Source organism: Maylandia zebra, linkage group LG6 (genome assembly GCF_041146795.1).
Source record: "Maylandia zebra isolate NMK-2024a linkage group LG6, Mzebra_GT3a, whole genome shotgun sequence".
NCBI classification, from domain to species: Eukaryota; Metazoa; Chordata; class Actinopteri; order Cichliformes; family Cichlidae; genus Maylandia; species Maylandia zebra.
This window is the reverse complement of record NC_135172.1, coordinates 21,243,538-21,266,449: the sequence shown is the minus strand read 5'-3', so window position 1 is coordinate 21,266,449 and position 22,912 is coordinate 21,243,538. Positions and strand designations below refer to the sequence as shown.

Below are 22,912 nucleotides of genomic sequence, written 5' to 3'. Positions count from 1 at the left end.
CTGCAGTGTGAGGTGTCTGTTGGTGGGGCCTGTTCCAGATCTGAGAGCTCGAAGGCTGTTTCATCCATTGTGTTTTGCCTCAGGGTCTCTGGACCTGTTCTCTAAACAGTCGCGCATTGTGGTGGAATGCTGCAGAATTATCCACCACGAATGCCAGGGCCCAAGGTTTCTCAAAAAAACTTTACATTGCCGCTTCACCTGTCAGTGCTTTTAATATTGTGGCTGACTGGAGTATTATAAATCACCGGATGGGAGTGTTCATGACAGATTTATCTGACCTGTCTGCTTTCAACACCATTTGTCTCGGTTATGCTCGCATTTTCTGTGACACAATACACCAGCCGTAGCACATACTTCGCTCTGGGGATGATACACAGAACGCAGTGTGAACATTTTTCATTGTGTGCACAGCTTCCTACTGCTTGCACTGCAGTAGATTATGGTCTATGAGCCCAACCTCACTGGACAGCAGGATACCTCTCTGCACAACACTCAATCTATTATTTTTATTGATTTATTAACTTTACTGGAGCTTCTTTGCATAAGTTCATATCACATCATACCTAATAGATCCATATCAAACCCTGTCCATATCAGGGATATCTACACTCACAGACACAGACTCAAATTGTTTGCCCAGAGCAATCAATTTGAAGTTATTGTCGCAACATTTTGACTAGTTGATTCTAATTTCTGTACAAGTAAACATTTTGGACTTATTACATGTAAATTAATAAAATAATAAGCATACACTTTGACTTACAGATAGCTTTTCCCCCCACAGTGGCAGAAAGAAGCTCGCATACAGAGCCAAACATTTAAAGAGCTGTCTTTAAATGCTTCAGCAGACTGAGGCCTGAATCTTTGGCTTACATGGATTTTGCACACAAATGCTGACCTCATAGATTGAAACTTCTGACATTATCCATCTTTGTATTTGAAAGAACAAAGAATTGCGCATCATTGACCTTTATGTCAGTGACACATATTTGTAAGTGCTCCCCCTGTTGGCTGACAGCTGAAATGCAGTCCTTGCTCATACGTAACACCGTGATTAGAAAGTTCGCTTTATCTCTAAGGGCCTATTTTAATGTGGGATCAGAGGAAATCGATTTGTGGGTGGAATGCTTAAAGTGGAGCTCTTGGCCTAGTTCACCCTTTGAAGTTATGAAGACTTCAAAGTGTAACGTTACAACGGCTCCAGCCCTAATAAGCCTCATATAAATTTGTTATTTTAGCGATCAGACCAACTCGTGATGATTGGTGAGAGGAGAGGGGGTGATGTTTGGGATGTCGGCTTACAGTCCCGTGAGCCTGGCAGGCGCATATGCTTCCCACTTGCTGTTTCACGCAAAACAGACCCAACAGAAAGAAAGAGGAGGGGTGGGGGACAAAGGAAGCGGAGTCTGGCAGAGAGCGCGCGGGTGTAGTCAGGAGGAAATGGTATGCAGCTCAGCCTGCTCTCTTCCTCCTCCTCCTCCGGGTCCCGTAGCGATCCTCCTGTCTGTTGCTATACGCACAGACAGCAGCCCGTTTTAAAGTGAAACACGGAGCTCTGAGGCACTCGTCCTGGACCTCTCTCCTCCCGGCATGCCCCAGCGAGGCGGCTAAAAACGGTTACCGGCTGACGATGGCTTCGGTGCGGGCGGTGTGCAAAGTTGCGACGGGACTCGTGGGAAGTGTTCAGACCCTACGCTGCGGTCTCAGACCCGCTCGCCCGGTTACATTTCTACACCAGGTAAATAAACGCTGTACTCTGAGTCCCTCGTGGGCGTCACAGTGTAAAGTGTGCCGTGGCTTCCTGTTGAAGCACAAGACGCTGTTTTTGTCTCTATTTTGAGCGCTTCTCAAAAACTTTTTTTCGTTTTCCTGTCGTCTCTATGCCTGCGGAGCCTGTACAGAAGATCTGGGAGGATCGATCCAAATATCGAGGCTATCGATACAAAAGTGTCTGATCGATACTAGTGATAGGATCTATACTGTGCTACTAGCTTCAGATTTATTGATTTATTAAGTGCTTTAAGGAGAGGTAGATTAAAATTTCAGGCTATTAAAAACTGTTTCAAAATATATGAAAAGCTGTTTTGGTATTTATTGTGGAAAGTAAAAATCACATTGATTTAGTGATCATTAAAATGTGTTCATAATTTGCAAATGGACAATGATTCGTCCCATAAGTCACGAGACACTGCTCACCCATACAAAACCTGCCATGATAGAGTAAAAGTATTGGTATCGGTATTGGCAATACTGGCCCTGTATTTACTTGGTATTGGACGTATAGCTGCATGCAGTCACCCATCAACAAACGTGTCCAGCCCACAGTCAGGAAATAGTGCAGCAGGGAAATGCTGCAGAAAGTGAAAACCCACGCTCCATCACAACATCATCTTGAGATTTTATTTATTTATTTATTTTTTGTAGTGAAGCTTTTACTCACAGTTTTATTAAGGCACCAGTTCAGCCCACATCTTTTATCGCTCGCTGCATGAAATTGCTTTGGTCAGCTCAGCTGCAGGCAGGCAGATCTCAATTAGGGTGCCTCAAATCTGTGAGTGTGCAGGGAGAACAGTGCACACTGTTTTGTTTTTTTCTGTTTTGCTCGGTGCAATCAGAGCCTCCATAGATGGATGCTGAGATAGAGTTTGTTGGATTGGAAGAAAAAGGAAGCTGTCAGAGGGGCAGGATGCAGTGACTCACTCCTACAAGCCAGAATGACTAAGATGAGTTTTATTTTTAGACTGGACTGTATATAAAAGTGGAGCTTCAGTAAGCGAAATCCTTACAGCAACCCATGTTTCAGCAAAAAGAATACAATTCATATCGGCTGCAAAAAGAACAGAGTTAGTGTGTTTTATAAAGTCGTTTTCAGAATTTCTTTCCACTTTATTTGGCAGTTTAGAAGACAGGAAGTGAAACAATAAAGACTGGGAATGCTCTGCCACAAAGGTTTTGTGGTCTTTAACCTCCTCATTCTGTAGACCGGCCTATATTGAGCGATAGATAGATTTCAGTTAGACTATAAAATGTTCCGTTTCTCTGCTTTTTGTAATTTTCTTTCCCCAGCCAGAAACGTATCAACCTCAGAGGAGAATCTAAATTACATTACCTCCCAAAAACGGGCCATTCAGAGTGAAAGTGTCTTTTGTAAAGGAGCAGCTGGGCCACAGAATGTTTTTAATAGGAATGTAATGCACTTAGAAAAGCAGAGAGCATGGCTGCATGCAAATGTACAGATCTGGCTTTTAGAATCCACACAGCGAGTTGCCAATTTTTAATCAGATTCCTTCCAATGCAGTGTATCAGAGGACTTGATTGAGTGCAGGAGGCAGAGGTCACTCTGAAGATTGTACATGAGACAGCAGAAAGCTAGGTTCACATAAATCCTCAGTTCAAAACCACCGTGTAAGAGTACGTACAGCTACTAAGCACTGTGAGCAGCCTGTGGCCTAAGTTGCTCAGAATTCAGATATGATCTCTTTTGGGTGTCTATAGGGCGATATTCATATTCAGGCCACGTCTTTTATGAATTTGTAACACAAGCCTTTCCCTGTTGAGATTCCACTAGAGACAAAACATTCAATATCACCTTTTTGCAAAAGTTTCACCAGAGACGTGACAGGGAGTTAGGGCTTCTCCGTCACTGCTGTAATGCTATACAGGTAAACATATAACACAAGGATGTTTTAATTCTCAGGAGGCTGAGAGAAACCCGACTGGCCTGCAGGAAACTCAAGTGCTGCTCGCTGTTAGTTGTTTGCAGTTTCACACATTCAGATGAGAGAATCGATATATTAGCGTTGTTTCTGTGCATCCACAAAAGTGCTGAATCAATGGGGCTAAGCAGGATGAAAAAACGCAAAAGCATTAGTTTAGTGTATTGAATATGTGTTGAATGCTAAAATGAGACGTCAGGCTTTTGGGAGCATTTATAATACGGGTCTGTTTGAACAGCCCTTGAGGCGCAATGGCAGGACACATGATAAAGTCATCTGCAAGTGAGTTTGTTTGCAGCCTACTTCTAAAAAATGTTCTCCCGTTCCCGGTGAAATCCGCCGCTGCTCTGGCCGACTAGTTGAACAATCAGCATTTGGCGGATGCACAGTGTCATCCACGCTGAGCATCATGCAGTTGGGAATTTAGTAAAGGACACAACCGGGGTAGGATAAATTAGGCATAACTATTTGCTCATTTTTTTATTGTCTTGGCACTGGGCAGGCAAACACTGTAAAATCTAATTTGAAGAAGCCTGACAACCAAGTGTGGCCATGCCAGGTGCAGATACTTGTATTCATTAGGGCAACAAATAAAGTGACTGTTAATTGTAAGAAGGCTCAGCAGATATCAAGAACTGATCTCGTCATCTGTGGTCCAGCGTTGCTTAAAGAGGAAGCCGTTGCTCAATACAATAATGTGTAGAAAGAACAGTACTGTGGTTTGGTGAGAGTGCAGCGAGCTTTAGAACTCGTTTTCATGATGTGATGTCAGACAGCAAGTTTCCTAAGTTTACTTCTTAAGAGGGGGAAAATTACATGTTTATGCAAGGTGTCATCAGAGGTTATGCAACAGCACTTCTTCAGCTTGAAAAGGTGGGGCAGGGTGACCTGAGAGGAGTAAAGAAGTTGAGCTAATAGAAAAGTTTGAATTGGAAAATGATCAGATAATGAATGACAACAGGCCCTAGATAAATGAAGCAACAAAAAAAAACCCGTGTAATTTTCATGTAATTTGTCTTTACGGACATGCCTCTCTTTGCGTAATTCGTGTGTGGAGTGAAACAGTAAACATGTTGTTACCATAAAAGCTTCCTAAACTGTGTTACGTCAAACATGAAAAGAGAGCGTCGTTGTCAGTGTCACTTTGACACTTTGACACTTTTCTGTTAAGTAAAAAAAACTATCACAAATGTACAAAAATAACACATTTGCCATTACACTAATGCCCTTCCTCTGTGTTATGTTGGCTCGCCCATCAGCAACTGGTGGATTGCACATAGAACAACATAGAATTTATTAAGTAGATGGGCCACTGGCATCGATGCAGGCTCTAGTTTTATGGTTGGGGGAATTCTTTGTAACATATTGTACTTTTTGTTGCCTGTAGACCTACATAGTTTTTTATGTTTATATAGTAAACACAGTAAACACATTGACTTTACATATAATCAAATGTTTTAAATAAATCAAATTGACTGCAGTCATAAAGGTGTGCGTATGGTCAGCAACAATACGCAGGAAGGCCGTAGCCTCAAAGTGCGTAAAGAAAATATCACCACACCATAACACCACCACCTCCATCATCCTGAACCATTGAAAGAGGGCAGGATGGATCCATGCTTTTATCATCTTTATGCCATATTCTGACCCTACCATCCAAATGCTGCAGCAGGCAACGTTATTCCAATCTGCAGCCAGTTTCCTGTTCTTAGCTGGCATGAGTTGCACTCGGCATGGTCTTCTGCTGCAGCAGCTCATCTGCTTCAAGGTTCCACGTTGTATTAATTCAGAGATGCTCTTCTGCATACCATTGTTGTAACGAGGGGTTATTTGAGTTACTGTTGCCTTCCTGTCAGCAATCGGCACTCTGGCCATCAGCAGGGCTTTTTCTCTCAGAGAACTGCAGCTCACTGTATATTTACTCTTTCAGACCATTCTCTGTAAACATTAGAGATGGCTCATCAGCATTTTCAGAACTACTCAGACCAGCCCATCTGGCACCAACAACAATGCCACGTTCAAAGTCACTTAAACCACCTTTCTTCTCTGTTCTGATTCTGGGTTTGAACTTCAGCAGCTCAGCTTGACCACATCTACAGGCGTATCTAAAATTAGATAATAATAGTTCTCAGTTCAATCGATATTTTTACAATAGCATTAATACACATAAAGCTAAAAAAACATATTATTCCTAATCTGTGCCACAACAGTCGCTGATAAACTTAGAACAGATTTAAAGCACATCCAGTCAAAGGAACATTCCAGTAGCTCGCTTAATACCATGGTAATGGTGCCGCTGTCTTTACAGAAGCATGTGCACAGTGGGTGTGACGGTGTTGACCCTGCATTGTTATGGTCTTGTGATAACAGCCCATCAGAGCACTGCACTGTGTGTGATAAGTAGTGAAAGTTGCTCTGGTGTTTATAGTCACAAGTAAACTCCTCTTCAATCCTCGTGTAAATGAGGGCATTTTTCTCACTGAGGGTTTAATAAGTAAACTCATTATAGCTGATACTCATCTATATGGGCTGTTCTTGTCCTGTTGCGACCTTGTGATGAAGCATTGCTAAGCCATGTGTCACTAAAGTGTTAATGTGAATCACTCAGAGGTTTTTTTTGTATCGGCTTTGCGTTTGTTTTTCTGCTCCTTTTTAATCAACTTTTTTAGATCCGTCTGTTCTGGACCTTTGCGAACACCACATGAATTCCTTAATTTCTGCCCTCCTGTTTTTTTCCTCCTCCTCCATGTTTTTCAGTATTCAGCTCCTTCTCTGTGGCATTCAGGGTTGAAAGTTGTACCACTCTTTGCTGAGATAAGCTTGGGGAATGATGAGTTGCTTATAAATGTGGACGTTTGGACTGAGAGATGACTAACTGTAAGATTAAATGGGCTAAATGTGAGTACGTGCTCCGCCCTTTTTAGTGCAGTTGTACAGTGGTCGCAGATGGGAACCCTCTGCTTGTTGCGCCTTCCTTTTAAAGCTCACTTTGTATTTCCAGAAGCCATTTTTGATTTGGAGAAATTGGTTTTGTGTGTGTGCTGCTATTTGTCTAATAGTGTTACAAAACGTTTTATTCATTGTATTTGCATGAAACACAACCTCAGCCTCGTGTTCGTACAGCACACCAACCCCGCAGTCATCTTCTTCCCGCTTCCCACCTTCTCTTTGTTCTCTTAAGCGATCCGGATCATTAACTGAGTAGGACAAGATAAATGGTTCAATGCAAATCATTTTCATGCCAGAGTGCTGGCTGTTCTCAATCATAATGGCAACACAGAGTAATTCAATTTCTCCTCCTGGCAGCCGTAGTTTATCACGCTTGCACATTTTTCTTTATGCCTCGGGTCATGCTGGGTAGACACTGTAAGTTATTCTCTTATGATTCCTTATGCGACGGCAAAAATCTCTTTCCCCTTTGCTTGGCAATATCAAATCTGTGGCCAGAGTGGGAGCCGATTCCTTTAGGAGGCCATAGCTCAGTTGTGACAGGATTGATAATGGAGGGAACTGATGGAAGACTGCAGGGAAAATGAGGCTGGCGATAGACGCCAATCATTACTGGAGCAGCAAGCCACAGCCTCTGCGTGAGGAAGGAGAGAGGCTGGCAGATTGTCACCATATTCCCAAGTTTTCACCGCCCGGCTTCTCTCTCCTCCTTCCCTGTTTGCATGACATAAATAAAAAATGCTTAGCTCACGGCGTAAATACACCTTCAGCTGATTGTTCTGTGAAAGAACAGTTGGATGAAACGATTCGGTGATGAGGGGCAGATGTGCAGTGATGTTCCCTGCAGCTCCAGGAATGTGTGAAGGACAATAGACAGACAACGACCACTCTGCGCTCTGAATATTGATGCGCTGCGTATCAGGGAAGTGTGTTTTGTTTTGATAAGAAGACAAATTTAGGCAATGGCAATTTCTGCCAAAGCAGAGAGCCCAATCGTTTCTCCGAGTCAGGCGTGTTTTGTGCCATGAGAGGCATTCGGTTAGCTGTTACTCATGTGTTTGTCATGTGTGGGCTTGTTCAGGCACTACAGTCTTCAACTTGCAGGATGGGATAACCAGTCATGTATGTGTGCTGCATAAGCTATGGGCGGGCCCGGCTGTTTGCACTAGAGTAGCTCAAGTAAAACTTGAGCTCAGTGAAAATGAAGCCAAAGTGGAAGTTTCAATCCTCATATGCCACCATGTTAACATGTCAAACTGTGCAGGAGAAATAAGCATGCTGATTGGGAGGTGGATGCCAGCACAGGCAGCTGTAGCTGATAACTGTTTGCCAATTTTAAACTCCATTAATTTGGGTCAGTGGAACTGAGAAATGTGTATTTGTTGATTGGTTGGCGAGTGTTTGCCGGAATTTGTGAGCAGCCACTGTGAAATTGATCGCTAAAGCCTCAGTCACACAGCCATAGAGACCAGTCACTGATCCCGTGACAGCTACAAATCATCATGGGACCTTCTGCTCAGCCGCTTACAATTTACTTAACAACTTTACGGTCCAGAGATATTTGGATATATATAATAATAATAATATGTTTGAACATAAATGTCTCAAAAACTGTTAAAGATAGCATAAACATGAACCAGGACCTGCAACTGAACACTAATGCAAAATGATATTTTTTTAATTAAATTTTATATACAAAAATAAAGAAAATCTTCATTCAGCTTTCATGCTGGATTGAGCAAATATGTCAAGTTGTTCCACAGAAACAGAATATCAGTAGATAGTCTAACCCAAAGAAAAAAGTTTCCAGATAGAACTGTAATTATAATTAAGAAGTAATTGTATTACATAAGTGCATGTTGTTCATTTCCCAGACAATCTTTGTAGGCATGCACAATGTCCTGGAAGAGCTGGAAAACTCAGGTTAAATTAGAATGACACTAACAGGCACTCTGTCCCAGTTACAGCTCTAATCCATTTTCTTTATGGTAAGAAAGGCCATGTGTTATTTCAGGCTTTTGGTTGTAATAGTTTTTGAGATATTCATGTTCAAACACTGCCTATTTCAAGGTGAAAATTGAAAATGCAAATAAAAACATTTGATTTGGGCCTCAGTTTTCAGTTTCAAACCCTACAATCTACTTTGGAGGTCATCTGTCACCCTGTAAATGTTGATCGGTTTGCTAGCATTCCCAAATTGTTCTTTAATGTTTTTTTTTCTTTGTAGCTGCCACAGGAAGGTAAGAGACAAACGAAGGTCAGTATTTATCATGCAGTGTGTTAGAGCCTATAATAACAGAGGGCTGAGAGCATGGCTTTGGAAGTGGACTATTATTCATTACACAGCCCTGAAGCTGTATTATCTGCCATGGTAGCCACATTGTGTTGATTTAAAAATGGGATTGGTAACGTGTGTACACAGAATATAAAATGCCTGTAGGCACTCAGCTGTTGAATTGTCTCCGGTCAGTGATCTCTCTCACACACACACACACACACACACACACACACACACACACACACACCCATTCAGCAAACAGTCTGTCCTCGTCCTTAATGCTTAACTTCAGCTCTGCTGTTTTCACATTAGCAGATCACCGATGCGCAAAGAGTGCAAAAACCTTCGCTGCGCTCACACCGGCCGTTAAACCGCTTCTGGCCTGAACTGTTTGCTAATGCGAGTCTAGTGTTGAATGCATTTTATTTCAAGCGCCTATCGTGTGTGTTGGCAGTGAATGCCTGCAACTCTCAGTTTAATGAAGCACAATGACTGTTGGAGCAGAGGTGGCAAGTAAAAGGTTTTCCTAGTCTGTTGTTAAATATGCTGGGAAGGTGTTTGGTGTCAGAGGTTAACTCTGTAGTGACAGAATAACTAGATTATTTCTGGCCACTTTGGATAACGTGGTTATGTTTTCCGGGATTAATGTGACTGGGAGAAAAGTCAAATTTGGCAGCGCCTGAAAACAGCACACAAAGCACTTATCAATATTAAATCTCTCTGGGTGTGTTGGGCCACTTGTTGTCGATCTATTTTCGCTTGTGAGCCCTTAAAACAAAGCTCTGTCCCTCACTGTAGGTTATGGCCTTAATGTGGACATACCCATACAGGCCCAAATGGTTACCTGTGGTTTAATGTGGACTGCCCTACAGCATGCTGTGTGGGTCTACCCGCAGTGTTTTCTGGGCGAGTTGTTAGCAGGGAAGCAAAAGTATGTTTTTAGCCTCTCAAATGTTGTATATTTGAACATTTAAAGGCTAAATAAGTGTGGTATTGTCTGAGGAAAGTCAAGAGTGGCAGAAAGGGTCGTGCGTGACATTTATGAGGACAGTGAGACAGTGCTGAGGTGTGCAGCAGGGGTGGGACTCCTTGTCTGCATTGGTGAAGGACAGGTTTACAGGTAAGGTCAGACAGGAGTCTCTGTGGACTATGATTTTCACAGCCAACATTATGATCTGTAGTGAGAGTAGGGAGCAAGTATACGATGGAGAGAGGAGGAATGAAAGTCAGGTTGTGCAGGGTGGAGACACAGTAAGAGAGGCAAGGATGAGGTGGTTCGGACGTGTGCAGAGGAGGGGTAGTGGATATGTTGTAGATGGTCTCTATAAGGGATGGAGGGGAGGCGCGCTGTAAATGGATATTTAACTTGTTACGGGCAAATTATAGTGAGGGAGTGTCAGGATCTCACGATGTTCCTGTTCATTCTACTAATTCGACGTCTTTTACAGTCCTGATAAGAAAGCTGAGACTTTGACACTACAGCTTATTCAGGTTGCCTTACCCAGTGCACTGCAGCTTTTAGACATTTTTCAGTGTGTGCTATCAGACAGAAGGCACCTTCATATTGGTTTCACCGCAAGTGTGGGCAGCCCTTAATTGCTCTCTATCTCTATCTGGAGCAACTCGAATTTGACTCATGGGACCAATTTGCTTCACTCTTGCTGTCCACATTTTTCTTCATTGTGTGATACATAACCGATACACAAGCCCTTGTATCCTGAGGTTTTAGGTAATTGTCAGTAACTTTTTAAAGCACTTTCACAGTTTGCTTGAACCACTGCGGTACTAAAAGTTTTAGGCTAAGCTTCAGCTTAAAGTGCGTGTTACTTATTGCTCGTTTAAAACGTTTTCCCTCTTAAAGCGCTCACTCCAAAGCTGCGTGAGAAACGGCACATCTGGTCTCTTCGTGTCTATGTTCCTGTGATAGGAGACTTGCCTGCCCCCTTCCTCTCATGAAAACGGACAGCTCCCTTGTTCTTCTTTAATGTAATATTGATTGACCAAACTCCCAGCTTGAAGGCCAAGGGATGGGAGAGTGTCTGCAGCATCACTGGGCATTAGTGGGATGAAGATGTATCCAAGCGGGAACCCTTCTGACTTTCTGAGTGTGCAGATTGTGGTCAGATTTAGTGCGCTTTAGTATTTAGTGTGTTAAATTATGCTTGCAACTTAAATACCTGCACTGTGTAGGCATACAAGCATGCATTAAAAAGACGGCAGAAGGACTACGCCCAGTGAATGCCAAGCGTAGGACAAAGAAGTACTCCTGCTGATTAGAATAATGAACTTCTCAGTGGATGTGTTCTCCATACTCAGGAGTCTGGGAGAAACCTGAGGTCTCACTGTGTGACAGTACGTCTCATATTTACAAATGCACTTGTTTTTCATTTAAGCATTTAATACCATTGTCACAAAAAGAATTAAAGTCATGCATCAGTTTGTTCCTTGTGACATAAAAGCATATTAGGAAGCCACGGTGTAATTAAGCACCACTGTGAACTGGCTTGTGGCAGAAGGTTTCCAAGTGCTTCTTTTTGGTTGTTTGGATGCTTCCTTTTAGTATTCCGTGGATCTGTTTACTCTCCAACATCTGCTGACATGACAGTTTGCCAAGGGCGGGGTTTGTGTGTCTGTGTGTGTGTCTGTGTGTACGTGAGAACACAAAGAAAAAAACTGAGTCATTTCTTTCCTTTCATTCATTCTCCCTTCATATCCTTCTTTACAGGTTCAGCACAGAAGGCCTCCACTTGGAAGTTATCCAGCTCTTTTCTACGCTACAAATGCTCCCTCTAGTGGTAATATGATGTTATTACATCCACACAATATTGAACTTTTATGTCACACGTGTGCACCTGGTTTGTGACTTTACTTGTGGGTGGTTAGACTGGCCTTATCTGTGCACATAATTGGAATAATAAATGCAAAGCTTAACACTTAAACTGTCCATACCCCACCCCCACCCCCTTCACTGTGCAGCAGCTGCATCTTTGAAGTACAAACATGGGCGTTTGGTTCTGGAAGTCCCCTTGCCATCCAGGAATGAGAAGTGTCTGTTTTTTTTAAGGCCCATGTTGATGAGCGTGGGCGACTTGATCGGCGATCTGCAGAAAGAGGACCCAGGAGCTACCGCCTCAGTTCTCTCTAAAGGTAAGACATGCTCAGTATGCAACAGGTGCAGTCGGTCTGGTTCGCCGGGTTGCGCACAAAAAGGATGAACGATAGCCAGTCAAGCAAGATGCCTCCACAATAATCATTTACTCATTTTCACATTTACACTGAGCAGTTATCAGTTAATCACCTTCCACTGCGAGTAACTGTGGCTGTTTGTAGTACAATAGGTCACGGTTCCCTGCCCTTTAAAACAGGGCGGTGTCTGTTTTATGATCTTGTAGCACAGATCATTGCTTTTAAAAGAAATTCATAAACCGTGCGATTTTGGGGAATACTGCAGTGTATTTTACATGCAGATAGTCTTGCAAACCTCTGTGGCTCCTCAGTGAGCAGGAGGGAGTGGCACAAGGTTACACTGGTCTACACGATCTTCACACACCTGTGTCTCTCACCAAAGTTATGCGTTGCCTTGAGCGTGCCATGTTTTGACACAGTGGAGAAAAATAGGGCAATTTTCTGTAACAGTACTCCACGCTTCCTTTTCAAACTTCTAATCATTTTGTAGCCACTCACATCTGAGTTGGTATGGGAACCAGAGTGGTTAGGAAGGGTATCTGATGCAGTCCTCCTTAAGCTACTTTAAGGGTAACTTGTGAAAAGTGTATTTTTCCATGAAGGAGACAGGTGAGGCAGGTTGTGGCAAAGATTTTTATCACTTTAGAAGACGGGACATGTTAGACCAGAGCAGCAGAGATTAGCAGATGACCTTTTTTCCCACACAGCTCTCGTTCCCATACATGACCTGTAGTTATGCAGTGCTGAACTACATTCTTTAAGGTGTAAATTACTGACTTTGTCCATCACCGTGGGGTTTATTTGATAAACTTTTTGTTTCTTTCATGTTCTATTGAATTTGTTTGGTCCCTCTGCCAGCAAACCTTTTTTTTCACGGTATAAAAGATAAAGTTAATTCAGTTCAGCGCTTGCTTTGACAGATGGGGAGCGCATTGCCAACAGCACGCTGATCGATGCCCTGCTGGACAAGGACTTTCAGCTTGTCATCAACAATGCAGTATATAATATCTGCGCTCCTGAAAGGGGTACATTTATCTCCATTCATAAATTCTCCATTTGGCAGTTTTCCAATTACACTTGATCCTGGTGATAAAATGTGGTTATTATCTTCCATTCTTCTCATATTTCACTTTTACTTTCTCCTCGTTGTCTGCCCTGTTGCGCCTCCGTTGCAGTGTGTGCATCTGCTGAGCACGCTATGGAGCTGGAGGACATGAAACATGTCGTGCACCTGCTGCACACGGCGCTCCACCAGCCCGAACACCAGCTGCTGAAGGAGAGGGAGCTCCTGGAGAAACTGGACAACCTCAAACAGGAGCTTTCTCCTCTGGAGAAGGTACTCGATGTGTTGCAACAACCACTCACCCATGAAATTACTTTATACCTTGTTATACTTGCTTGAAAGCTTCATTTAAAGGTAATGATGACATGTCAGCCTTAAAGACTTGGTAACCCATTTTTCTCTGCATTTTATTGGTGAAAGATGAAGGCAGACCTGTCCGGTAAAGCAGACTTCCAGACATCCAGGGCTCTGTATGTTGGCCTGGCGCTGCTGTCCGTGCAGGGCGGCGCCCTGGCCTGGCTCACCTGGTGGGTCTATTCGTGGGACGTCATGGAGCCCGTCACGTATTTCATCACCTACTCGACCAGCATGGCAGCTTTCGCCTACTATATCCTCACCAAACAGGTAAGACTCAGAGACACCTGACTGACTTCACCGTTTTCCTCTAGGTGTAGATGACAGGTGCTCCTCAGGCCATTTCACAAGTTGTTCCTTCAGACTTGGGCGTGCGATTTATTGTGGACTGTGAAAACAACATGGAAGCTACAATAAAGATGTCCTGTATTGCTCTGAAGGGGTGAAGGCTGTTTGTAGTGTAAATAAATATGGCTCAACTTGACTTCTTATCAGGGTAACTGACAACTAGCAGTTAGAACCTATTACTCAGCAAGTCACGTACCAGAACTTTCACTGACTTTCAAAATGCTTTTCCTTTTAAATATTCTGATCATTTCAAGATCACATTTTGGGAAATACATCAATTTTCTCTGCCCAGCTAATAGTCTGGAAAAAACCATAAAATCTAGCCTAACTCTCTAGACCCAAGAAATGATAATAACCTCCTTTAGAAGGCTGATCTTACACTTTAGATGTTAAAAAAAATAACTAAAGTGTTACAACAAAACAAATTTTAGTTACACCTAATGCTCATTTGTGTAAAATAGTCATGTGTGCAGATATATTTTTAAATAATTAACCTACTTTGTTCTCTCCTACAGGATTATGTATACCCAGACGCCCAGGACAGGCAGTTCCTGCGTTATTTTTATAAGGGGGCCAGGAAAAAGAGATTCAACGTGGAAAAATACAATGAACTCAAAGACAAGCTGGCCCAGGTTGGCTGACTGTTTTGTTTTACAATAAATGACTAAATAGTCAGAATCTTTGTTACTGAATGTGTTTTTTTTTTCTTAAACAAATCTACAAGGAACTGTTTTGTTTTTTTTATTATTAAAGGAAATATCAGCCAAAAATAAAAGCTCTGATAAATTGTTTTCAGAAACCTGCAAAAGGTATGAACAACTGCTTTTACAGTCTTTGATTTTCTGTTTTCTGCGTTTCAGGTGGAGGAAGACCTGAGGCGTCTGAGATATCCAACCCAACTCCAGCTACCAATTGAACAAATCCAGCCAAAGCCATAAATGAAGCCAAGCCATGAATGATGGTCCCTCAAACTTTAACAGAGGAAAAACAAAACTAATTTTCCTGCTTTATTTTGATAATAGCATCTTTTTATCTCAAATCCATGAAATTGTTTTCTTTAAGTATTAATAATGATGCCAATTATATATCAAAAGAAAAAAAAATAGAACAAAAATTGACTGCTAATGAAATGAAATGTTTCCCAAACCTCATTTGAATCGGGTGTCTTTCTGGTCTGATTGTGTGATTGTGAAGCGCTTTGATTAAATCTGCATCGTGGCCGTTACAGGATTATTAAATAAAGAATGCAAACGCACTTTCTAACACAAATGCAATGAAGATTTTTATAAAACACCTTTTTATTGAGGGCAAGTAAAGTAACTAAAGTATGACCACAAACATACAGCATTGTTGTTTATTCTGGCGTATTCACCCACCCACGCCACACACACCCACGCCACACACAGTTTTAGGTCCAAAGTACAACTTTAAAGAACACACCCTCCTCCCTGAGGTACTTTTCACACTGGTATTGTCGTCTAGGTGCAAATATGCAGGAGTAAATGTACTATAAATTACTGACACATAAAGAACATGAAATCCCTTTGTAAAGCAGTAAGGCTTAAGGAAACACACTGTTTATGTAGTGCTTGGACAGTTTGTTAAAGTGTTGGCTACTTGAGGCTTATAGTGAGATAATGAAACTGATGAGTAGGAGCATTCCACCGGAAAATTCCAGCTAAGAACTAAGAAATTCCAGTTTTAAGTGGAATGCACTGCATGTCACCTATTTCTGAAGATGAACTGGAAAATATTTGTCTGGCTGAAAAAAAAAAATCCTCAAAAACCCGTGAAACAGACTCCCTGAGTTTTCAAGCTTCAAGGTGATAAGCTCTGTGTACAAGGCCGCTGTAAACTATGTGCTTTGAACTTGTTATAAAAGAAGGCAAACTGAACGCACTGCCGTGCAGTAAGGCATCGTTCTGTACTACTAAAGTTATTTCAGTAGTTTTACGAAGCAGCCAAAAAAGACTGATTCATAACCATCATGATTTGAATACAGATAGGTTGTAATCCACATGGACGGGGATAGAAAAAAATAACAGGAATACCAAATTTAACACAGCTACGCCATCAATGGCAGTATTTAAACGATGACAGTAGTTTTAATGTTGCCTGTTTTGGCAAATTTGTGGCCTTTTACACACCCCTGTCCCCCAGAACAAAACATCTCTGCTAGTTTTCCTCTGGCCTGTAGTGCCTTTTCTTCATTTCCAGCTCCAGGCATGTCTGCCTTCTCTTTTATATCATAAAATTAAATGTCAGTTGTCTCATTATGCTTAAAGGACTAAAACCACAAATCACATTTAAAAACTATTTTCTTTGTATGGAATTAAATCTGATCATCAAAAAAAATGTGTGGCCATCTGTCAGTGAAGCTCAGCCATTAACTTGAACATCCTGGCATTCCCACATGAACTCTTTTTAATACTCAGGAAATAATTCCTGAAAGTGGACATCTGAGAAATATATTTCTGGGTCCTTATGTTTTACAAGATAAGTGCCATTTAGTTGTGTTAAATTCAAGCAGAGTGGTCGTTTCAACAGCTGATATCACCAAACTCTGTAATTAATTCATTACTAACGCAGTCAAGATGGATAGACACAACTACAGGCCTGAGGTATATACAACTGATTTTCAGTTGGATGTTCTCTATAAACTCATTAGATCTTGTTATATTTTGTGTCATAAGCAGCTTAGTCAGACTGGCAACCTGTCCTGGGTGTGCCCTGCCTCTCGACCTATGGCAGCTGGCCCTGACAACCCTGAATTGGATAAACAGGAGAGGATGGATGGATGGATGGATGGATGGATATTCAACTTAGTCAGAAGACAGCCACAGTTGTGCTCGCTAAGTAAAACAGCATCTCTATTTCCAACAACAGTTCAAATATCAGTTACTGTAGGGGTTGTTGGGTTAGACTCCATTATAATCCCAACTATTGGTTTGCATTCAGAGATAACTGGGAAAGTCTGACCAAGATTAAAGAGTTCATTTGTTTGTTTGTTTTAATCTTCTGGAAACCACGTTTTCACTGTTTAGTTATTTAAATTTTTGCCATAAGAACAACACTAATTCTTTGCCAAAGAAACATGTTTTACATATGACCCCCATAGAGCCTAACAGGCGCTGAATGAAGCAATAAACTGCATTAGATGGTCACTTTGCATGTGTTCATATTCAGATGGTGATGCAGAAAATTATATACATTTAGTCATAATCTGGTGCCAAGTGTAAATTCCTGTTTAGAAGCCCTATCTAGTTAAAAAAAAAAAACCCACATAAACCCGCTTATTGAAAGACTGAGGTGTGACAGTGTTACTTTTTTGGTCGGAAGTAAAGTTTCTTGGTGAGCATTGAAGCAAAACAAGGTACTTGCTTCTTCCCGATAGCGTGTAGGTCACGAGCTCTCAGAACACTCCTCATGGACACTTTTCTATTGACCAGCGTGAGTAACTCTGTGAATTCCAGGGTATCACCATGCTTTTGGAGCAATTCACACAGATCTTGGATATACCAGGAGCCATTGATAGTCTCCCGGTGTGAGTAATAACCTAAAAAATATTGAAAAGAAAAGTTAATATGGAAGGTGAAGAAAATGCAAATGGAAGAAGTATGGATTTTTAGAAAGCTATGAAATGTTAAATGCTTTACACCAGGATTTATAGTGGCTCAATTGTACTGTTTTATTAAGAAAAATAAACCTATTTAGGCACTGGTCCAGCTCTTGATCACCGATAAATGAGCTTAGACATATAAATACAAATACACAAACAGTGTATAACACTAGCTGGACAGTTTGTGACACTGTAATCATGTGTCACTGGTAGCCAAGTGGAGACATTTTAGCTTTATATTATTATTAATTATATTAAACAGAAGAAACTATTAGATGTATTTGAGGATACAATTATTCTAACATCACATATCTACCCTATGATTAAAAATACACTCAGTTCAGTGTCTTTGATATTTCCTCTGAGCCCAAATAAAAAGCAAAAGGTTCAGTCAAATCCCAGAAGACTCACCTTCAGCCACAGAATAGCACATGATGAAATCAGCCCCAGCAGGGAGCGTGTGTATGGCACTGGCATCCACAAACACCTCTACTTTGCTATCCACTGCATCAGCAGGGGTAACTGGATCGTCATGTTTTTCTCCTCGACATGCCTGGAGATGGATGGATGGAGCATTAAACTAAGGTGATGCAGCAAGTTAACATGCTCTAATACAGCGGTCTCCAACCTTTTTTGCGCCATGGACCGGTTTATGCCCGACAATATTTTCACGGACCGGCCTTTAAGGTGTCGCGGATAAATACAACAAAATAAAACTAGTACCGGTACCGAAAAAAAGAAGATTTATTCATAACACACGTGAAAAGACCCAGGAAAACCGAGTTAACGATAAAAACGATAACAAAATAACGCTGAAAACCGATAAAAACCCTGAAAACCATACATTTCACACCTGAGCCTCAACTCTCGCGGCCCTGTACCAAACGACTCACGGACCAGTAACGGTCCGAGGCCCGGGGGTCGGGGACCGCTGCTCTAATAGACTTGACTGATTTCGGCTAGTGTGTACCTGTATTACGAAGATCTTTGGCTTTCCAACAAGGTCCTGGCACTTGTCTCCCTTGAACTTGGACGTGATCTCCTGGATACTGATTTTTCCATCGTAGCAATAAACATGGTTATCCTCTCCGTGGCTCAGGAAGGCGAGGAAAAAGCAATCAGCATCTGAGTGATCTTCCTCCGCAGCTAGTGGGACAAAAAGTACTTGTTATACTTGCAGCTGTATGTTGGATTTGAGACAGATATGTTTGCAGGAGAGCAAAGAGTTATGGGAGAAATCAAACTACGGTGATGATTTTCTTGATGATTTTTATGTCCATCTTGGATGCATGCTGGTCATTTGAGAGTTACAAGTGATTATGTGGGTACCTTTGGCGATTTCATCTAGGACTGCCTCCTGCTTGTAGTTATCATAACACCTCACTTCAAAGTTTAGGTCCTTCAATCTGAACAGAAAGTGAAAATGAGTTGATTATTTTAACAGATCAAGGACCAAAAATAATTTTATTGTTCTTTATTAGCAATATAAATTCCTTAGACAAGGGTTTGTTTGGATCAGGATTGATTGGACCTTTTTCAGAGTCCTATAAATTTCAATGCCTCAATATTTCTGCTTCTGCAGACACTCCAAAGCATCAGCTATTACCACCCCAGGAGAGACGGTCATAGGATTCTTTCTAAAATCCAAAACCATCTCTTCAGTTGTTGATGCAGTGGGAATAACTTGGACCAGTGTGAAATCAACCTCTATAGGGCCACGATCACAGTCTGTAGTGGGGATTGTGATCAGGGTCATCACTATTCAGGAGAGAAACAATCACAGAGTTCTCTGTGAACTTAAAAATATAGCGCACATATTGTCCTTGGCACTCCCTGGTGCACCGCAGTGAAATAACTCAGCCTCAGGGCAATCCAACAGAGAACAGAATAACATTTAATAACCAGGAAAAAAACATTTGAAATTCTTACACGATATTACCACAGAATAGATCTAAACCTGCCATGAAAGCGTGGGCTAATGCAATTTCCTTTTCTTAAGCAGGTAGCTAGAAGTTGTACCTTTTCTCCAAATTGTAACGATCAGCATTGGTTCCATTTCTGTCATTCAAGCCCAGGCGCCAGAAGAAGCGCTCCTGATTAAAGATGAGTGCAAGACCTCGTCGTTTGTTGCCCATCTTGTACTCCTCTGCAGGATCCAGGTAGCTGAATATCGAGTGAAAATTGGGCACATGAATACAGCGCAATAATCTAAGTGAGAATTTCAAGTAACAGCCACAAAACGTGGAAGTAAGAATTTACCTTCTGATGAAGGAGTCGGTCTCTGTTTGGTTTTCCGTGCATACTATTGAAAAGCACATGCATAAATAACCAGTGCAATAACTACAAAATAATAATGCTGTAGCAAGTCTTGCTTTATGCTTATCCAAGTTTTGCAACATGCCAGTGTTAATGATAAACATGATATTGGAAAGAAAGTAGTAACACATGTATGACAATATCCTACATCGTACTGTGCCAGTAACTACCTGCTTAATGCGCCAGTAAGAGTGTTAGAATAAACCGAGCACAGACGACAACCGTGATATTTTAAAATCTCAGTACTGCATCAATAATGCACTTGACAATATCATAGTTGTGTAATTGTTCCCTTTTCTTCAGGCTGTCCTCACTAACTCCACACGCAAACGTCTTAAAATAATTAAGATGAATTTGACCATTAACATATTTCTAATATCCTGTTAATACAGGAAATTAGGTTTCTTAATATTGTAATTGAGAAACATTTTGTGTAGTGAAAATCAATTCAAGTCAATTCAATTTATACTTATAAATACTTATAAATATATTTATACATTTATTTATACAGAGCTAAATAACAACAACAGTTGCCTTAATGTGTTTTATACTGTGAGGACCCTACGGTATTCAGGAGAAAGCGTCAACAATCAAATTATCTTTTATGAGGAAGCACTTTTGAGTGGTGGGAAGGAAGAACTCCCTTGTAACAGAAAGAAACCTCCAGCAGAAACAGGCACAGGGAGGAGCCACCCTCAACCTCATCCTCCAACCATGCGGGAAAAGGAAAAAGAAAACACAGCAGAGGACTTATCCATAGCAGGATTTAGCTTTTCAGACTTTTGTTTTTGTTTAAGAGTACAGCTACAAGTGCTGCTAGTGTGGGGGTCAAGCAGCCATTGTTCCATCCGCTCAAAGTCCTGACAGCTGTCAATGGCTGAGTGACGGGTGGAGAAACATAGCAAAGGCTGCTAAAAGAACAAAGCCCAAGAGGAACAGCTCTATTCTCCACCCTACAGATACATAGGGCATAGTATTTGTGCAAATGAGGTAGAATGGGTGTATTTGAAGGTAAAAGGTTATTTGAGGTGACTGTTGTTGGTTCTATGTAAATAAACCTTTGTTAAAGTGAATCCGTGAGGGCGATTTGCTCATTTTTATTTCCATAACCTGGCTCTGAGGCAATCTTTACCATCACTTTAGATGTTTTGCTTTTGTTATTAGTTACTCACATATATAAATAAACTCACAGCTGAATACAAAACAAGCAAGCAACAAAAACTCTGGAAGTGCACCTGGAAGTCCAACACTGATAATTAGGAGAAAAAATGTTGGGTATAAAGCAGCCATAAAGCAGCTTCCTGACCTGGACTGAGGGGTACAGCTATGAAAGCGATAGTAAAAATCTTTGAGCTGATGATTAATCACACGCTGTTTTACATGCCCTGTTTGTTTCACCAGCCACCAAACATTACTTTTATTACATTGTTTGTACAATTTTACAGCTTTTAGTGTTTCACTTTTTGCTTTTGGTATGAGCAAGTACTTTGTCGTTCATGTTTTAAAATTTTTTTTTAGAATTTTTATATACTTCACGGTAGGAAATACTCACCTTGCTTGCTTTCACCTGTTGGTTTGCTGTCTGTGGCAACACTTCCTAAGAAAGTCAGAGAAGGAGGAGCAGTGAAGTCCCGACTTCATTGCTATTACATTAAAAAAAACTGATACACTTTGTACTAACGTGGTGACTGACGTAAATAAACGCTTATAGTAAATGTGTGACAGCATTTATAATAGAGCATACCAAACAGTTTAAAATACATTGAGCTCAGGGTAGATCGAAACTTAGTAGCGTTGCACGTATTGTTCGGCTTTCAAATTAACAGGTCACCTGTCTGTTTCTAATTTTTTTTTTAAATGCAAACTTATTACCTCCGCAGTCGTCTTTTTGCTTGTCAGACATGTTCACGATTCGTCTTTTTTTTCGGACTAACGCCGTGAGAAGAAAATCTCACCGTCGTAGAGCCCACCCTAAAAAGAGTTTAGGGTGTGGTTCCGCCCACCGTAATCTCATTGGCTCGGATTTTCACCTATTGGCTCTCGCATCTGTCATTCAAAGATTTAAAGACTAGTATTTCCGTGTTTGCAACATTGCAACAAGTTCAGGCAACTACCAAATCACGAACAACGACAAGAGCATGAGAAGAAAGTAAAAGATTAAGTGGGCTAAAAGCCTAATCCAGATTTATGTTACGAGCCTCATCTCATACATGACTAAAAACATAAAGTACACTTCATTGTTCTTGAGACATTTAAAGGTCCACATATTTATAAACGAATGACAGGTAACAAATTAAAAAGATGCTTCTACAAGTCACAGCTTTACCATCGCATTCAGTTACATTCTGTGGAAGGGCAGGGGGGGATGTGCTAACACTGCCAACTCATCATATGTTCCGTTTTTCTCATGGTATAAGGAAGTGGATACTGACCGCCTTATTTTACTGTGTTTTGTAATAATGTCCTGTTTGGCAGTTTTAGGAGATATGGGGAAATTATATTGGAAATATGTTAAATGAAGCTCTGTTTCCCTCTGTTGGAAACGGTATGCATAACAACACATAATCACTTTCACGTCAATACACAAACACACATTATAATTTCCGATATTATCTTTAGACTACAGCAAAGTTCTATATCTTTATTCGTACAGTAATCATATGAAGATTGCATCATTTTCTGTGATGTAAGTTTCAGTAACACCTTTAATATTACTAATTACAATTAATTAAAACATTAATTGAAAAAAATATAAACTCAGCTCGAACACTGGGGAAACAAGGAAGAGGAACAATGGGCAAATTACTACACTATGACAAGTACAGGCATTACTAATGGCATGAAATGAATGTTTCCCCAAGTTTGTTTGAATTGGTTGTATTTTGAATGAATTTGTTTGGACAAATAAAGGATGCGCACACACTTTCTGTCACAAAAACAATGGAGATTTTTATTTAAAACAAAATTAACGATGGCAAAGCCATAACTAAAATCTCATTGGTTCACAAAGTATGACCAAAGTCTGTGTGCAATTTGGTGTATTTTCTTTTTTCTTCACAGGGATCATGACTACAAGTGTTTTT

General features: G+C 41.0%; 2 protein-coding genes across 3 annotated transcripts; one reads left to right on the top strand and one right to left on the bottom strand.

Moving 5' to 3' along the window:
- The first annotated feature begins 1,401 nt into the window (after window positions 1–1,401).
- Window positions 1,402–15,045, top strand: LOC101488016 (calcium uniporter protein, mitochondrial). 2 transcript variants are annotated; one of them, XM_076884857.1, is made up of 8 exons: window positions 1,402–1,738; window positions 11,669–11,738; window positions 11,923–12,090; window positions 13,050–13,154; window positions 13,305–13,465; window positions 13,613–13,816; window positions 14,410–14,526; window positions 14,755–15,045. In XM_076884857.1, exons 1-8 carry the CDS (start codon window positions 1,631–1,633, stop codon window positions 14,830–14,832), a joined length of 1,011 nt encoding a protein of 336 aa, XP_076740972.1. In that variant the 5' UTR covers window positions 1,402–1,630; the 3' UTR covers window positions 14,833–15,045. The 2 variants fall into 2 exon arrangements, with proteins under 2 accessions (XP_076740972.1, XP_004549462.3); XM_004549405.6 differs by having other exon boundaries at window positions 1,404–1,738; window positions 11,920–12,090.
- Window positions 15,046–15,168: 123 nt separating this feature from the next.
- On the bottom strand, window positions 15,169–21,839 carry LOC112429931 (caspase-6). Its single transcript, XM_024801480.2, has 8 exons — window positions 21,702–21,839; window positions 21,382–21,426; window positions 19,773–19,815; window positions 19,533–19,676; window positions 18,843–18,919; window positions 18,484–18,659; window positions 17,925–18,066; window positions 15,169–17,450 (listed from the first exon to the last, which is right to left on the bottom strand). The coding sequence occupies exons 1-8, from the start codon at window positions 21,730–21,732 to the stop codon at window positions 17,215–17,217; spliced, it is 894 nt and encodes a 297-aa protein (XP_024657248.2). The 5' UTR covers window positions 21,733–21,839; the 3' UTR covers window positions 15,169–17,214.
- Between the last annotated feature and the right edge of the window lie 1,073 nt (window positions 21,840–22,912).

What these genes read in the sequence shown, in the direction of transcription:
- LOC101488016 (XM_004549405.6), top strand. Translation starts at nt 1,631, where the DNA reads ATGGCTTCGGTGCGGGCGGTGTGCAAAGTTGCGACGGGACTCGTGGGA. An exon ending in ACTATATCCTCACCAAACAG is followed by an intron (nt 13,817 to 14,409) that starts GTAAGACTCAGA and finishes TCTCTCCTACAG; the next exon opens with GATTATGTATACCCAGACGC. An exon ending in TCAAAGACAAGCTGGCCCAG is followed by an intron (nt 14,527 to 14,754) that starts GTTGGCTGACTG and finishes TCTGCGTTTCAG; the next exon opens with GTGGAGGAAGACCTGAGGCG.
- LOC112429931 (XM_024801480.2), bottom strand. Translation starts at nt 21,732, where the DNA reads ATGTCTGACAAGCAAAAAGACGACTGCGGAG. An exon ending in AACAGGTGAAAGCAAGCAAG is followed by an intron (nt 19,816 to 21,381) that starts GTGAGTATTTCC and finishes GCTTTTCAATAG; the next exon opens with TATGCACGGAAAACCAAACA. An exon ending in CAAAGATCTTCGTAATACAG is followed by an intron (nt 18,067 to 18,483) that starts GTACACACTAGC and finishes ATCCATCTCCAG; the next exon opens with GCATGTCGAGGAGAAAAACA.